Source organism: Oncorhynchus nerka, linkage group LG6 (assembly GCF_034236695.1).
Source record: "Oncorhynchus nerka isolate Pitt River linkage group LG6, Oner_Uvic_2.0, whole genome shotgun sequence".
NCBI classification, from domain to species: domain Eukaryota; kingdom Metazoa; phylum Chordata; class Actinopteri; order Salmoniformes; family Salmonidae; genus Oncorhynchus; species Oncorhynchus nerka.
In genome coordinates this window covers 28,737,368-28,754,030 of record NC_088401.1, presented here as the reverse complement: position 1 = coordinate 28,754,030, position 16,663 = coordinate 28,737,368, and the positions used below count along the sequence as shown (strand labels likewise).

General features: G+C 41.8%; 1 protein-coding gene across 3 annotated transcripts; it reads right to left on the bottom strand.

The window, feature by feature from the left end:
• Window positions 1-1,199: 1,199 nt before the first annotated feature.
• Window positions 1,200-13,968, bottom strand: nle1 (notchless homolog 1 (Drosophila)). 3 transcript variants are annotated; one of them, XM_029661274.2, is made up of 13 exons: window positions 13,891-13,968; window positions 9,426-9,599; window positions 9,014-9,234; window positions 8,842-8,921; window positions 8,202-8,278; window positions 6,065-6,162; window positions 5,784-5,976; window positions 5,508-5,643; window positions 5,164-5,210; window positions 4,857-5,059; window positions 4,009-4,168; window positions 2,636-2,706; window positions 1,200-2,550 (listed from the first exon to the last, which is right to left on the bottom strand). In XM_029661274.2, exons 2-13 carry the CDS (start codon window positions 9,558-9,560, stop codon window positions 2,538-2,540), a joined length of 1,434 nt encoding a protein of 477 aa, XP_029517134.1. In that variant the 5' UTR covers window positions 9,561-9,599; window positions 13,891-13,968; the 3' UTR covers window positions 1,200-2,537. The 3 variants fall into 3 exon arrangements, with proteins under 3 accessions (XP_029517134.1, XP_029517133.1, XP_029517132.1); XM_029661273.2 differs by lacking the exon at window positions 13,891-13,968 and adding an exon at window positions 13,353-13,458; XM_029661272.2 differs by lacking the exon at window positions 13,891-13,968 and adding an exon at window positions 12,346-12,451.
• Window positions 13,969-16,663: the final 2,695 nt, after the last annotated feature.

Below are 16,663 nucleotides of genomic sequence, written 5' to 3'. Positions count from 1 at the left end.
GACTTGTCCTGAAGCCACTCCTGCATTGTCTTGGCTGTGTGCTTAGGGTCATTGTCCTGTTGGAAGGTGAAGCTTCACCCCAGTCAGAGGTCCTGAGCAGGTTTTCATCAAGGATCTCTGCTCTTTGTTCTGTTTATCTTCCCTTCGATCCTGACTAATCTCCCAGTCCCTGCCGCTGAAAAAAAAATCCCCACAGCATGATGCGACCACCACTTTGCCTGATTGGTAGAGTGCTGCAGAGATGCTTGTCCTTCCATCTCCACAGAGGAACTTGAGGTCTGTCAGAGTGACCATCAGGTTCTTGGTCACCTCCCTTTTGGTGATTCCAAACATTTTCCATTTAAGAATGGAGGCCAATGTATTCTTGGGGACCTTCCATGCTGCAGACTTTTTTTGGTAGCCTTCCCCAGATCTGTGCCTGGACACAATCATGTCTCGGAGCTCTACGGACAATTCCTTCGACCTCAACTGTGGGACCTTACAGACAGGTGTGTGCGCCTTTACAAATCATGTCCAATCAATTGAGTTTACCACAGGTGGCTCCAAGTTGTAGAAACATCAAGCATGATCTAAATGGTTCTCTGATCCATGTCCCTAATTTTTTTTAAAGGGATCTGTGACCGACAGATGCATATCTGTATTCCCAGTCATGTGTAATCCATAGACTAGGGCCTAATTTATTTATTTCAATGGACTTATTTCCATATGAACTGTAACTCTGTCAAATCTTAAATTGTTGCGTTTATATTTTGCTTCAATGTATTGTAATACAGACTAACTCAAAATGACAAATTCCCCAAGGGATCAAAAACATATGCAGCTGCTCCGTTTGCTCAGGCACCTGTGACTATGTCGACAATGCACCTTTTAAAAGGCAATGTTCCTGACATTTGAAGAGATCGCATTGACGGTAAATGCTGCAGATGTCATCTCAAAGGTATATTACCAAGAGCAATGTGCTTCTCTACAAGGTGCCTTGGACTTTAGTCCAAAACAGGCAGGAGATTTAACACTGCATCAAAATAAGCATGTGGTCACCCAATTAGCGTCGATTCTTGAAGTCGGGTAAACCAATCACAAAGACTGTTCTATCTCCAGAAGACAGTTCTGTGAAAGAGTACATTTTATTCCTCTCTGGTTCTATAAACTAAGGAACAAACACAAATTGACATCCACAAAATGACAGAGTACTCAGAACCTTCGATATCTAAGGTGTTTAATGATGAAGCACTATGATCTTGGTTTACATAGTAGAATACAGAGGGAGAGGTCCTTCAGACAGTGACTAGATCAGACACAGCAGATAACTTAAAAATAGAGCCATCGGGCTAGGTATAGAGGACCACGGGCTAGGTATAGAGGACCAGTCAGTCAAAGGACAGAGCAGCTACTGATCCTGTCACTAACGTAGAGGGAAGCAGCAGGGCAGGACCTCGCCTTTCAGTTGACTGACCACAGAGGATTAGAGCAGAGACACAGCAGGTGTCAGGAACGTAGGCTGTATTAGTCAAGAGAGAACCAGCAGGTCAGAAGCAGCCAGGACCAGGGAGGTGATTATATAGTTTGAGTTGTATAGAAAAATTGCCATTTCGTTTGTATATGATTTAGTTTCAGTTTTAGCTTTAGTGTTCGAGATAGAAAGCATGCGTGGGAGGCTAGGAGAAGGGGGGGTTAATTTCTTGCCACTGGGGGGCAGTAATACAAAATGAGATGGTCATTAGGTTATGTTTAAATTATAAATGTGGTGCCAAAAATATAGTAGAAGGAAACCCTGTTGCACATGTTTACACCAATCCAATACTTTTCAACTTTAGTAGTACAGTTAGATGTTTTCCTGATAGCTAGTGATAACTAGTGATAGACAAGCTAGGCCTATTTGAAATATCGCCATCTTCTGGCAGCATTTACCCCCCAGATTCAGTAGCTTGAACCCCCCCTAAACCTTGAAAACCCAATTACATTTATGCAGAAGATTAGGGGGAAAAACTAAAACGGATCATTCATGATGGCTTTTATTTTTTAAGTCGTTTTGGAGTCAAATATAGTTTATTTTTCAAACGGGTTTGTTAATTATATTTATTTCAATTTACTAAATCATTTTTTCCTGATTAGTTTTACTTTACTATATTAACCTTGAGAGAGAGGGGATGCATTAATAGAAGACACCAGGTGTTCCAACGACCTGTATTAAGACTCCTTTATTCCTACAGTCCCCTTGCTGTGTACCTGCCAGCTAGGGCTCAGGTATAGACGTCAACACACACCTATTAGATATAGTACCTTACTAGCCTCAGGCTCCCTCCACTACTTCCATGCCTCTGGTTATATCCTCCTCTCCATTTCTCATCACTCTCTCCCTCCTACATCACTTTGATCAGCAGTCCTCGGTAAGTGTGGTTGTTGTTGACAGGTAAAGCAGGGCATTATGTTCCAATGTAGGACCAGGAAGTCTCAGACCACTGGCCCCGCCTTCTGTCCATAATCCTGGCTTCCTGATTGGTGGAGACAGGGGCTAGTAAGGCACGTGATTGGGGTGGCTACCTCCTCCATCTGTTAAGATACAGGAAATAGAGCGGTTACTCTACTGACCACGGGAGAGAACCTGTGAGGTAGTGACTGTGAGAGAGGGACTTACATTCTGAGACACTTGTCTTTTCCTCCACTGACTACTCTCTGGCCATCAGGACTCCAGTCTACTGCAAACACCTGTGAGTGAGAGAGTGACAAACATGTGCATCTTCAATATATTCCCATTGTTTCTCTTTAGTTCATTTAACTATATGTCACAAGTAAAAGCCTTGGGTAGCAAGTTGATACAATTCCAAGTCGAAGGTTATAACCACCCTCCGTTTTAGGAAGTGTCAAATAAAAACATTAAAAACTTCCCTTTTTAGTCTACACATTTTATCTGCCCATATAAAGCCTTTATGACCAAGAATACTTTTTTAAAGGATCTACTCAGTGGGGTAATTGTTATTACCAAAAATAAACAAAAACTTTGGGAGCCATGCCAGTTATTATTTTTCTTACTGCCATCATTTCATACATTTTATATCCTTAGATTTTAGAGTATTCTGATTTTTTTTTAGCCAGGGGGCCATTGTGTTTTCAATATTGGTCAGGTATAACAGGAAACCTGCTAATTTTGTTTATATTCATGTTTACCAATACCTGTTACCTTTGGGTCCTGTCTAATTCTTTCTGCAAGTGGTTCATTTGCCAGTGCAAACAGGAGGGGGGAGAGGGTACATCACTGTCATGTGCCGTTTAAAAAGGCAATCTATTGGTTTTTAAAACAATAACACTAACAGAATTCCCAGTCAAATCCTATTGCATGGTATGACGACTAGGGAGCAATGAAGTTCTAACGCAGCCACACAATAGCTTGAATTTTGTACCGAAGTTGACAATCACGTCGACTGTTCCTTTAATTTGTTATGTGCATACGTGACTCAACAGAAATAGCAAGGGAAAGAGCAACAGCTCTTTCCCTTAGTTACGGGTCTCACTCAATTTCGATCCAACCGCACCCAAGATCCCATTAGGCTTACAGAAATGATTGCCTATAAAAACATATCTAACTGATGGGATACACAAACAAAACTATAACAATGCTACATTCCTTGCCAAATCACAAATACAAAATGGACTGGTTGATTAAAGTAGTGTTCCAACCATGAACTGCAGCTTTGGAATAAATTAGTCTCGTCTATGTTGTGTTTTTTCCCGAACTGCTATAGTGTGCCTTTTAGAGTAGGTTCCAACCCCCAACAGACTCTTACAAGACTCTTTAAGAAGAAATTAGTGGGTCAGTTAAGTATTTTTTTTAAATAAATAACATACTGCAATTCACAAAGAGTTGCAAACACTTGTTGAAATTCTTTCACTCATTTAACTGATGGAGGTTCAATCACTTCTCTTAACACATGTGGACCCAGAACTTAATTGAGCATCTCGTCTTTTAATTTTAGAGCCCCATTTGTGGAAAACACCATCCCTCCCTCTCACCTCATCTGCGTGTCCAGGTAGATCAGTGTGTAGTTTGCCAGTCTTTATGTCCCAGACCTTCAGAGTGGAGTCACTGGAACCACTGACCATCAGTCTACTGTCTGCTGACCACGCCACCTGGTACACTGCAGCTACATGACCACGCAGGGACTGTAGGTACCTACACACACACACACACACAGTTAGAGTCCCACCCGGTGGAGAGCAGAACTACTACATACAGAGACAGTGTTTATGTAGGTTTACATATTGTACCAATGTTTTTATTCTCTGTAAACAGAACTGGTGCTTAGTGAATCAAATGTTCAGCGTGAATCAGAATAGAACAGAGATCTGGACTCTGTCATTATGCAAGCACAGTCGATAGAACAAGGCTTGTCGGCTCAATTCCCGCCCCAAGGCTTGTCGGCTCAATTCCCGCTGGGGCCATCCGTATGTCAAAAAATGTATGCATGCATGTCCAAGTCACCTTGGATAAAAGCGTCTGATAAATGCATTATGGATTAGAATTCCCCCACTCTTATTACATACTTCCTAGCGCAGTTCCCCCACTACTGTACATACTTCCTAGCGCAGTTCCCCCACTACTGTAGCGCAGTTCCCCCACTACTACATACTACCTAGCGCAGTTCCCCCACTACTGTACATACTTCCTAGCGCAGTTCCACCACTACTATACATACTTCCTAGCGCAGTTCCACCACTACTATACATACTTCCTAGCGCAGTTCCACCACTACTATACATACTTCCTAGCGCAGTTCCACCACTATTATACATACTTCCTAGCGCAGTTCCACCACTACTATACATACTTCCTAGCGCAGTTCCCCAACTACTATACATACTTTCCGGTGCGTCCGTCCCAGATCTTGATGGACTTGTCGAAGGAAGCAGAGGCAAGGAGGCGGGTGTCGGGGGAGAACAGGACCTCGTTGATCAGAGCGCTGTGACCCGTCAGTCTCGCCAGAGGCTTCTTATCCTCTGCTGGGTTCCAGAGGAACAAGGTGAAGTCATCAGAGCCCGACACAAGACGCTCCGGGGCCTCACCCTACACAAAGGGTAAGAGGTTCAGTGGACCCCAGGACCCCTTGGCGGCAGCTAATGGGGATCCTAATAAATACTAAATACACAGCAGAGACAGGAGACACTCACCCTGACTTTGTTGTATCTCTGCAAGGCTTTCTCTTTGAGTTCCTCAACTGTGGAGAGAACAGAGGTGTCAAAACTATGTTCAATATCACTACTCCAAGAGTTGGGCAGAGACAGAGGTGTACGTATAAAGTCAGAAAGAGCAAATAGGAGACTTTGTTGTATCTCTGGGCAGAGGTGTCAAAACTATGTTCAATATCACTACTCCAAGAGTTGGGCAGACAGAGGAAGGAGAGAGAGGCACAGAGGAAGGAGAGAGAGGCACAGAGGAAGGAGAGAGCGGCACAGAGGAAGGAGAGAGCGGCACAGAGGAAGGAGAGAGCGGCACAGAGGACAGGTGTATGTACATGTGCCAGTCTGGTCCTGGGGGTTGATGGTAGCGTCGGCGGGTTCAAAGGCGCCAGTCCGTAGCACATAGTCAGTACTGAGAGCCAGGGTGTTGACCCAGTGAGCATGGCCTTGAAGAGTCCTGCACTGGACCCCCTGAGGAGGAGGGGGAAGAGGAGAGGGGTCAGATGAAGTAGAATGTCTGCATCCCAAATGGTACCTTATTCCCTATAAGGTGCACTACTTTTGACCAGGGTCTCACACACACACACACACACACACACACACCCACTTACATCTTTAGCCCTCCAGACTTTAATGGTCCTGTCCTGTGATGATGTGTATAGCAGTCCGTCTCCTCCCCACTTCACACAGGTAACAGACTGGGTGTGCCCCGTCAGGATCCTCTCACAGCGACCCAACACAACGTCCCAAACCCTCACCGCCCCGTCCTTACTGCTGCTAGCCAGGTAACGGCACTCTGGGTTACTGAGAAGAGAGCGCACAAGATAGTTATATTAGAGAGAAAGGAGAAAAGAGAGCGAGATGAAAAGATAAATAGAAGAGTAAATCTTACAGGTGTAGAGGTTCCCAGGAGATCCATGTGATCCACTTGGTGTGTCCTGTCAGGGTCTTCCCCATCTGCTGTCCTGTCACTGGGTCCCATATACAGATCTACACAGAGAGACACTGGTTAACACACACACCTGAGACTGGGTCCCAGATACAGATCTGTGTGTCAATTCCAATGTCATTTCAATTCTGGAGTTGAAGCAAGAAGTGGAGAAATTACTTAGAATTGCAGCAATCTTAAAAACTATTTGGGGAATTGAATTATAATTTAGACTGTCTCAATTGGAATTGAAAAAGAAAGCCATCCTTGGAATGGAATTATAATTTTAAAACAAAAAAACTTGTATAAAACTTGTATTATAATTGTGCAAATTCCAAATTACTGGAGTTAATGCATTTAGCATTGAAATGGAATGAAACTTTGTTTTAAATCAAATAATTATATACATGAATGTGTATACATTATTTGTTACGTTTTCTAATGAGGAATTGACGTGCAATATATTTCCAGTTAGATCATTTTTTGTCCAATTAAAGTGATAGTTCAACTAAATTACACATTGGTTTCCTTACCCTTAAGCAGTCTGAACTATGGCATTGTCATTTTGTCATTTGGGTGAACTATCCCTTAAAGGGTAGGAAGCATGAGTTTTTACTCACCAAAGTAACAGTGTGGTCAAAGACAGTTGTAGTCACAATCTGGTTACATATAACTACAAACAGTTACGTTACGTTTTTTTATACATATTTATTAACTTATCTGCGAACATCTTCTAAACTACCCACAATGCACCATTCTTCAACATCATATGGAACCCAATATTTTCTGCCGTTACAAGAGCCATGCTCTACTGAGCTACAGAGGACTACAACATGTTGCATTGCTTACATTTAACTTGGAACAATTCTGGTGTCAGGGGGCTGATCAACATGTTTCCCTGCATGCCGTTTGACTGGTCCATTTTTACAATTCTTTGTGTCGGTGTAGATTGATTGCTCTTTATATTATGCCGCACAAAGAAATATATATTTTTGAAATCTACTCCAATCCGTCAGCGGTTGGATTTACTGCACCCGTTGTTGAGATGATGGAGCCAGTTCATATGGTTTAGGTTGTCTGGAATGCAAAAGGTGGGTGATGAACTAAATACTGCAAATTCAACAATTGGTTGGATTTCAATGGGAAATAAACACCACCCTGAAGGTTATCATGCATCTTCTGGTATTTGAATAAACTTACAATTGCATATTAATTTATGCAGCCCTTGATAAGCCCTTGGGGCGGCAGGGTAGCCTAGTGGTTAGAGCGTTGAACTAGTAACCGGAAGGTTGCAAGTTCAAACCCCCAAGCTGACAAGGTACTAATCTGTCGTTCTGCCCCTGAACAGGCAGTTAACCCGCTGTACTTAGGCTGTCATTGAAAATAAGAATTTGTTCTTAACTGACTTGCCTAGTTAAATAAAGGTTAAATAAATAAAAACAAGAGGCTGGACATGCAAGTGAAGGCTACAAGGTTGTCATTTTATTTATTTTTTTAATAAAAATTGTTTCAGTATCTGTGTTAGGGTAAAACTAGACTGTTGCGGTATAGCCTTGTGATATGTAATGTATTTTCATAAAGGGTTGCATTTTTAAGGATACTATATTCGCCTAGGCGCTCATTTGTTGAAGGCTACAAGGTTGATAAGAATTGAATGCAACAACCATCACTAGCAAACACAGTCATGAGTGGTAATTCCAACATTCACTAACAGGCACTCTGGGATATATGCAGATATTTGCATATATCCCAGTGTGCCTTTAGAGTGAACACTGGAATTACCACTCATGACTGTTTTGTTAGCTTTGTTCCCACACTGTGACAAACAAATTGGGGAAAAACCTGTATAACAAACACAGTAGCCATTACCGTGTGGAATAGAGTATTTCATGCTCTTCATATTAAACAGCTTTCATTTATCTAGAATAATGAATTAGGAATTGTATTTTTGAATAATTAGAATTCGAGATTAGTTGAATTGACTCAATTTAAGAACTGCTCAAGAACTACTCAATTTAAGAATTTTGAATTGATGGATTTTCTAGGGAGAGGGAACTTAATTTGTGGAATTGACCCCAACCCTGGTCTAAGTGTCTCTCACCTGGCTGTTCTTGCAGCCAGAAGCCAGCTTCCGTCCGTCAGGTGACCAGGAAATAGTCAGCACCCAGTGGGAGTGGCCTAAAGGAGGAGAGGAGACAGTGAGTGTTCACAAGGGTCAGGTCGATCAATTCTACACATTGCTCTCTTGTGTGTGTGATGGCCCGATTATTTGAATATTCGAACGGACGTTAGTATTCGATTACCTGACAGAGTATTCATTTAAAAATAAATGATATACTGTACAAGTATTCACAACCCTGACTTAGGACTTGGGTCCTAAGTCTTAGGACTTAGGGTCCTAAGTCTTAGGACTTAGGGTCCTAAGTCTTAGGACTTAGGGTCCTAAGTCTTAGGACTTAGGGTCCTAAGTCTTAGGACTTAAGACCCAGTTCACGAGCTCTATGGCTTCTTCTACATGTCGCCAGTCTTTAGGCATTGTTTCAGGCTTATACTCTGAAAAATGAGGGAGATACAGCACTTTCAATGAGTGGACAGTGGACATTTCCAGACAGACATTTCCAGCACCTGCTGGTTAGTCTGGCTTAAACACTTTTTTGCTGTGGTATAGTTTTCGGTATCGTCATACTAAACCGGGTATCGAAGTAAAAATTCTGGTACAGTAACAACACTAGTGCGTGTACCTCTGGAGGTATGTTGTGGTGTCTCGGTGGTCAGGTCCCAGAACCTCACTGTAGTGTCTCCAGAACCACTGGCCAGGTACCTGAGGAACACACATTACAGCTAGTCCAGCGTGTGTGTATACATCTCCGTCTTTGTGTGTGTGTGTGTGTGTATATATATATATATACTTACTTCCCAGTAGGGCTGAATGCGGCAGAGATGACAGCCTCTGTGTGTCCCTGTAGTGAGGAGGTACAGCGAGCGACAGCCCTGACCCTGAACACCGCCTGGGGTTGGTACACTACGGGCAGAACAGTCTCAGTCTCCACCCCCAGGGCCTTCACACACACCCTCAGGCTCTCCACCACCTCCGCCTCGCCACGCACAAAAAACGCCAATGGTACCGGCTCCTCCTGGAGTGATATGGAGAAGAGGTATTAGTCAAATCTAACGGGGATCCAAATAAACTATCACAACAGCCCAGGACAGAGTAGAGGGAAGGGAGTAAGAGGCAGGGTTAGAGAGATGGAAGTTAAGTGTGGATCATGGGGCTGTCCTTGGGGATTTAAAGCAATACGTTGCAGTGTGTGAGCGTTGTGTGTACCTTCTGTAGCAGTGCATTGCAGACCAGCTGTAGTTTGTCAGGTGTGATGTCCAGCGGGACATCAAAGGGAGAACCCAGCGGCTCCCCCGCTTCATCCTGAAACTGGATCAACAGCCGTTCCACATCACTGGACATCCTTTCTGCTCAGGGATGGATTAGGGGTTGGAGCTAGGCCTGGGACGATACAAGTAGAACCATGTTTTTAAATGGCAAAATTAAAAACACACCAAGCAGACCAAACTCATTGGTCGCTAAAAGAAATTATACATGTCAAATAGCTTGTAGCATTGCATGGTATACCAAAACTTCTGTACTTTCCCCCATACTAGACCATGAAAAACAGTCCAGTACTAGAATTTGTTACTTTCGGTACTTCTGTCAAATGTGTCTCATGGATCAACTCGCATAATCATGTCTAGCAGCGCAGCAGATGTCCGTCCCCCTTATAGCGCGAGACAGGCACTGTGCCCTGCTCCAGTTACCCATTGCTAGCCTGCCCTGCACTGGGAGTCTGGGCTGCATCATAACTCCCCAGTCATGCTGCACAGAAGTTAACACACTAATCATGTCTACACGACATGTAGAAAATGTTGAAACTCAATAACTAGGGATGCGAAAAATTGACAGTTCAGGGTCATGAGTCTGCGTTTAAAAAGCTGTAGTGTAGTTTACCCTAACAGACAAACAAACACGCCATAATAAGGGGCCACATAACATTATATCTGAAAAGGGTAATTGATACAGGCTATACAAGTAACCTACTGTAATTTCATATTATGAGACAAAACACCCCCACAGCAACAAAAGACTAGCTAACCCCATACACACAAGACTGGCCCGAAGATACTGTATCCCTGTGACACCGGTCCCATAAATCGCCTAAACTAGGATATTCTACACACAACAGACCGAAGACTGAACACATCCAGTCATTAGAAAACAGCAGGCAGGCCAGGGAGAGAAGAGGAGCAGGCAGAACCGTGGGCATACACTACCGGTCATAAGTTAAAACACCTACCCATTCAAGGGTTTCTCTTATTTTTACTATTTTCCACATTGTAGAACAATAGCGAAGACATTAAAACCATGAAATGGCACATATGGAATCATGTAGTAAGCAACAAAAAAAAAAAAAGTGTTATGTCAAAATATATTTTACATTTCAGATTCTTCAAATAGCCACCCTTGGCCCTGACAGCTTTGCACACTCTTGGCATTCGCTCAACCATATTCATGAGGTAGTCACCTGAAATGCATTTCAATTGACAGGTGTGCCTTGTTAAAATAATGCATTTCCTTCTTAATGCGTTTGAGCCAATCAGTTGTGTTGTGACAAGGTAGAGATGGTATACAGAAGATAGCCCTATTTGGTAAAATACCAAGTCCATATTATGGCAAGAACAGTTCAAATAAGCAAGGAGAAACAGTCCATCAGCTGGTCTTCAAGACATGAAGGTCAGTCAAAACGGAACATTTCAAGAACTTAGAATGTTCCTTCATGTGCAGTTGCAAAAAACATCAAGCACTATGATGAAACTGGCTCTCATGAGGACCGCCACAAAATTGGAAGAGCAGAGTTACCTCTGCTGCATAGGATAGGTTCATTAGTTACCAGCCTCAAATTGCAGCCCAAATAAACAATTCACATATTTCAAGACATCTCAACAGCAACTGTTCAGAGGAGACTGCGTTTATCAGGCCTTCATGGTCGAATTGCTACAAAGAAACCATTACTAGAGGACACCAATAAGAAGAGACTTGCTTGGGCCAAGAAACAAGCAATGGACATTAGACCAGTAGAAATGTGTCCATTGGTCTGAAGTCCAAATTTGAGATTTTTGGTTCCAACCTCCATGTCTTTGAGAGCCGGTGTGGGTGAATGGATTATCTCTGCATGTGTATTTCCCACCGTAAAGCATGGAGGTGTGATGGTGCTTTGCTGGTGACACGGTTTGTGATTTATTTAGAATTCAAGGCACACTTAACCAGCATGGCTACCACAGCATTCTGCAGCAATACACCATCCCATCTGGTTTGGGTTTAGTGGGACTATCATGTACCTGTCACCTGCAAAACTATTTAAATACCTGCTGACTTCAGTTAGTATGTATGCAACATGTGCACACATTTACTCATGACCGAAGGCACGAGCACAAGACAGAAGTACGTGCACACTTTAGTGAAGTCAGCAGGCTTTTACATGGCGTTGCACATGTGTAACCGGTGTGAAATGGATAGCTAGTTAGCGGGATGTTGTTTCCCATACTCTGCAAGGGCCGAGGCTTTTGTGGAGCGCTAAGTAACGATGCTTCGAGGGTGTCAGATGTGTGCTGAGGGTCCCTGGTTCGAGCCCAGGTAGGGGCGAGGAGAAGGACGAAAGCAATAATGTTACATGCACCAGGTAATATACATGTCTTCTTTAGCACCGCACTCTAGAAAGTGGGTTAAACATTAAGTTACTTTTTCCGAAGGACAGACACCACAGACAACCGGTAGAGTACGATCAAACGTAAATGTAAACATTCTGGCTTGGAAACAACTTTTACACGATTTTGCAGTGTAACTATCCCAAATAATTACGTATTAGAACCTGATTAATCAGACTAGGCGCTCGTAATCCACTAAAGTATGTGAAGCAACAGGGAGAGATGGCTTCCCATCTAACGTTATGCCAACAAATTAACGTAAATAATGATAATAGGAGAAGTAAATAAATTATCATATTTGGTTCAAACAGTAGCCAGGCTAACATGCTAGCTTATTTCCCATACATGTTATTGTGGCTAACTATGCCGGTTCTGATCATTTGTTTCGGTTCCTCCAACAATCACATCCTCCTAACAGCAGCCGACAACACAACCTTAAAACCAAACGATTTTACAACATCAATCCGTAACGTTAAACACAAATAGATAAATACCTTTTCAGTGTTCCAACAACTTCTGAAATGCACGTGTGTAGGAAGTGCACGCAACGGACGTTTCTCCTACGTCACTAAAATGCGACTGACTTGGTTAGAAGTGAAAGGGAGGTGCTCACCGCTGGATAACAGAAGTCTGTGGCTTTATCGTACAAATTCATTAACAAATATTAGCTTTAGGGTCTTAATTGAATTTTAGGTATAAGCTTAGTGTGGTTGAGGATAAGGTTAGGTTTCAAATCAGATTAAGAAGATAAATTGTAGAAAAAGGCGGGGTTTATGACTTTGTGGCTGTGTTAACTATTGACGACCGAAATGGAGAGGCTATACAAAGAGTATCTATTATATTGAGAAGATTGAACTGTCAGTCGACTAATTGTCCGCAAAAGGCAGGCGGGAGGAGGCGAGAGCAGGTGGGAACATTCTAGCCAATGAGTGGCTAGATTTGCGCGTGAACAGACAATTCCAATATAAAATAGTTTTGGTCAAAATCGCCAGAATGCCACGTGCATCCATTTATAGCAGTACATTTGTAGCCAGTATATGTGGTGGGTACAATCACTGAGTAAGCCAAGTAAGAAGCCAGATTAAGTTGTTTACTTAAACAATTCATTCATACACCACCATGATATACAATAAGGCAGTGACAAAAAAAAGACAACAGTCACATAGTGGTAGAATAAATTCTACTACACATACTTTTGTCAGGTGAAGTCCACAAAGGAAATATTGCATGAAACAAAACATAACCTGCAGCATGGTCAAGGATGTTAATGTTTTCAACAGTTTAGTAAAGAACTACTGATTTAGAACCAGAGTTACTGCAAGTCAGAACAAAGACAACAGGAGCACTGCCTCCACTATTCCAGCACCATATCAAGAAGGCTATATGTTCAGTTTAATACACTGAAAACAAACAAAGATTACAAAAACAATTAAGTTCAATCAATGTTGCTCAATATGTGGCTGGCCAGGATTTCTGTCTAAAACAAAAAATGTTGACTCACCCTACTTGTAGACTTGATGAACACCAATGCCATCCTCCTTGTTGGCAAAACGTTCTGACTATGGCTCGGTCATACAGTACACTTTTTATTTTTGTTGTCATGGGCTACCGAGCTAAAATGCTAGCCTAACTTCCTTGCATGGGCAACAATGAACCACAGAACCAGCAAAGTTGGGGTGGCAGGGTAGCCTAGTGTTGAGTGTTGGACTAGTAACCAGAAGGTTGCAAGTTCAAACCCCAAAGCTGACAAGGTACAAATCTGTCGTTCTGCCCCTGAACAGGAAGGTAACCCACAAGGCCGTCATTGAAAATACAAATTTGTTCTTAACTGACTTGCCTAGTTAAAAAAAACTAAAAAACAGTGCATTTAAAAGTTCAGACCCCTTGACTTTTTTCACATTTTATTATGTTACAGCCTTAATCTAAAATTGATTAAATAAAAAATCTGAAATCTATGCTCAATATCCCATAATGACAAAGCAAAAAAAAAAAGGTTTTTCAAAATGTTTGCAAATGTATTAAAAATAAAAAACAGATACCTTATGTACATAAGAATTCAGCTCAAGTGCATCCTGTTTCAATTGATCATCCTTGAGTTTCTACAACTTGATTAGGGTCCACCTGTGGTAAATTTAATTGATTGGACATGATTTGGAAAAGGCACACACCTGTCTAGATAAAGTCCCACAGTTGACAATGCACGTCAGAGCAAAAACCAAGACATGAGGTCGAAGGAACTGTCCGTAGAGCGTTGAGACAGGATTGTGTCGAGGCACAGATCAGGAGAAGGGTACCAAAACATTTCTGCAGCATTGAAGGTCCGCAAGAACACAGTGGCCTCCATCATTCTTAAATTGATGAAGTTTAGAACCATCAAGACTCTTCCTGGAGCTGGCTGTCCAGCCAAACAGAAATTGGGGGAGAAGGGAATTGGTCAGGGAGGTGACCAACATCCTTGTATACCATGGTTTATATTTGTACCTATGTTAGCAAATGTTGTAAACAAAAATCAAGTTTAAAAGTCACACACAATATATAAATGTATAAACCATGGCAAAGGTTTATACAAAGAAAAAATATATATAAATATACCTTTTATAACACATTTCATTCAATTCTACTCATTTTGCCATGGAACGTTTAGCTGTTTTAAGGCAAGTTTTCTGCAGTTCTACACAAATTGCCATGGGGTGGACAGAAGTTATTGCAGTTGTAAAGGGCAATTCCACCACTTTTCAATCTCATAATCACAATCTCTGCTGCAAAACCCCCTGAATAATCAGAATAAAATATTTGTAAAATATTGGGTGAATGTCAGTGACTGACAAAACAAGAGAAACACCTTGTGTATTCTGCTATTCTAACAGTTGAGACCCCAACTGAGCCCTAGCTGCCGGGGTCCCGCTTATGCCTGGAGCCGGCCCTGGACAATGTAAATGAGGCTAATCATTATACCAGATTTTGTACATTCCTTGTGCTGACATGAAATTGTTTAGTGAAAATCCATCTGGAAACAGGAGATGATGAGATCCTTAGCATACACACAACTACCAGTACAAAGTTCAATGTCAGATACTTTTCTCCCAGAAGGTCTGAATGGCACTGTGCCACTGTGATAAACGAACATGGTTTGCATAAGACTACTACAACAATTTAAAATGTGTTTAAATTGTCAAATGAAATACAAATAATTGGGCTATAAGAAATACATTTTATTTAATGGATTAAGGCAAAGCAGAGATAACACAAACACACAATACTTCTCATTTCACACATACAACAATATAGCCTATTGTTAAAGTACAGAATGTTTACAATATCATAAACAATAGTCTTTTGCATGTTGTTCCAAATGACATTTCATTTATTAATGTGTTCATAAATACATTACTGTGAAACTGTTTCTGTTTGATCAGCAGTAGTTGATACACCCTTTGTTCGGTTCAATGGGGCACTCTTGTCACGAAGACAAAGTGAAAGGTGCTCTCTACTCAAATGGCACAGCGTCATCATTCAGATTCACAGCATATGACAACCATTTAGTCTACCTGAGGGATGTCTCCTTTTCATATCTGGAAAAGGTAGAAGCCCATTCTGCTGCAGCATTGCTCATCTTCACCGTGGGAATCCAGTTCGACATGGGTGTCCTGATAGAGGTCAGCTAGTGAACCTACAGTACGTAAACAACTGAAAAGCACACCTGATGTTAGAATATCACTTCTTCGGGTCACCTGTACCATCAGGGCTCGCGATTGTTTGGTTGTGTTGAATTAATTCAGGTGTTTTAGTGGCATATAAAGATTTGATCGATTGTTAGATTAAACGCATCCGATTGTCCTATTCCGTTGAGGCCTTTGCCCTGTGCTGTAATATCCATACATTTCCCCTCCTCTTTATGAAACCAGTTTTTATTTTTGTATTTGTTTTTACAATGTCCTCCAGGCTGAATGGATGTCATTTATTGTACAATGTGCGTCTCCCCTTTTCAAAGGCATCGCTTCTGATGGCTGCATTCAAGACAAGGTTGTTGTTATTGATCTGTTTGTCGGTGTCAGCAGAATTGGCTACCCTGTGAGTTGTCATGTTAAAAAAAGATTCTGCTAATGTCTCCAGCCATATAATGTGGAATAGAATTGCATGAAATGTGTTTATCAAAGGCCACATTTTTTTTTTATCTCTGTGCAAATGAAAAATAAGTAACGTATCTGGTATAGCCTCTAGGTCTATGCTACTATGAGCTCAGCCATACACAGTGATTAGATTGAGCTTTAATAGTCTAGATTATGACTATCCAATTCACCCATCACGTTAGGGTTAACAGGCTTGCAGTAGTCTGCAAATGCGATGATAGATGCATTCTTATGGTGAAAAAAAAGCCTCCCCAAAACTTAAACCATGCACCACCTATGAGAGAGATGCATGCCAATAGCTAGACTTCAAGCATCTAGCAAGCTAATGTTGACTAATTTAGTCTTGTTAACACTTGGTTAGCATGACCGCTAACAGCTAAACTCGAAATTGATCTGATTTACCAGTGATGAAATGATTGGAGCTGATTCTGTACTGACGGCTGTCAGTACAATATTATTTTGCTTTTCTGACAGTTCGTGCATCTTATCTCCTTGGTGTTTCATGATTTCACCATCTGGAAAGGCTGCTGGATGTTATAGGCACGATGTGTCAATAATAAAGGGGGCTCTTGTTTTTTTTACTGACTGGTTCTCAGCTATGTCTCTCACTCAAACACCCACATGGACTGTCACACACAGCCTCTGAGTGCCACCCCCTTCCAATACAATGGTTGGATTTTCA

Bases quoted from the DNA above. Each gene is read 5' to 3' on its own strand.
- nle1 (XM_029661274.2), bottom strand. From the start codon at position 9,560: ATGTCCAGTGATGTGGAACGGCTGTTGATCCAGTTTCAGGATGAAGCG. The intron at 8,922-9,013 runs GTAAGTATATAT...TGTGTTCCTCAG, and splicing joins GCATTCAGCCCTACTGGGAA to GTACCTGGCCAGTGGTTCTG. The intron at 4,169-4,856 runs GTATGTATAGTA...GTGTGTGTGTAG, and splicing joins TGGGACGGACGCACCGGAAA to GTACCTACAGTCCCTGCGTG.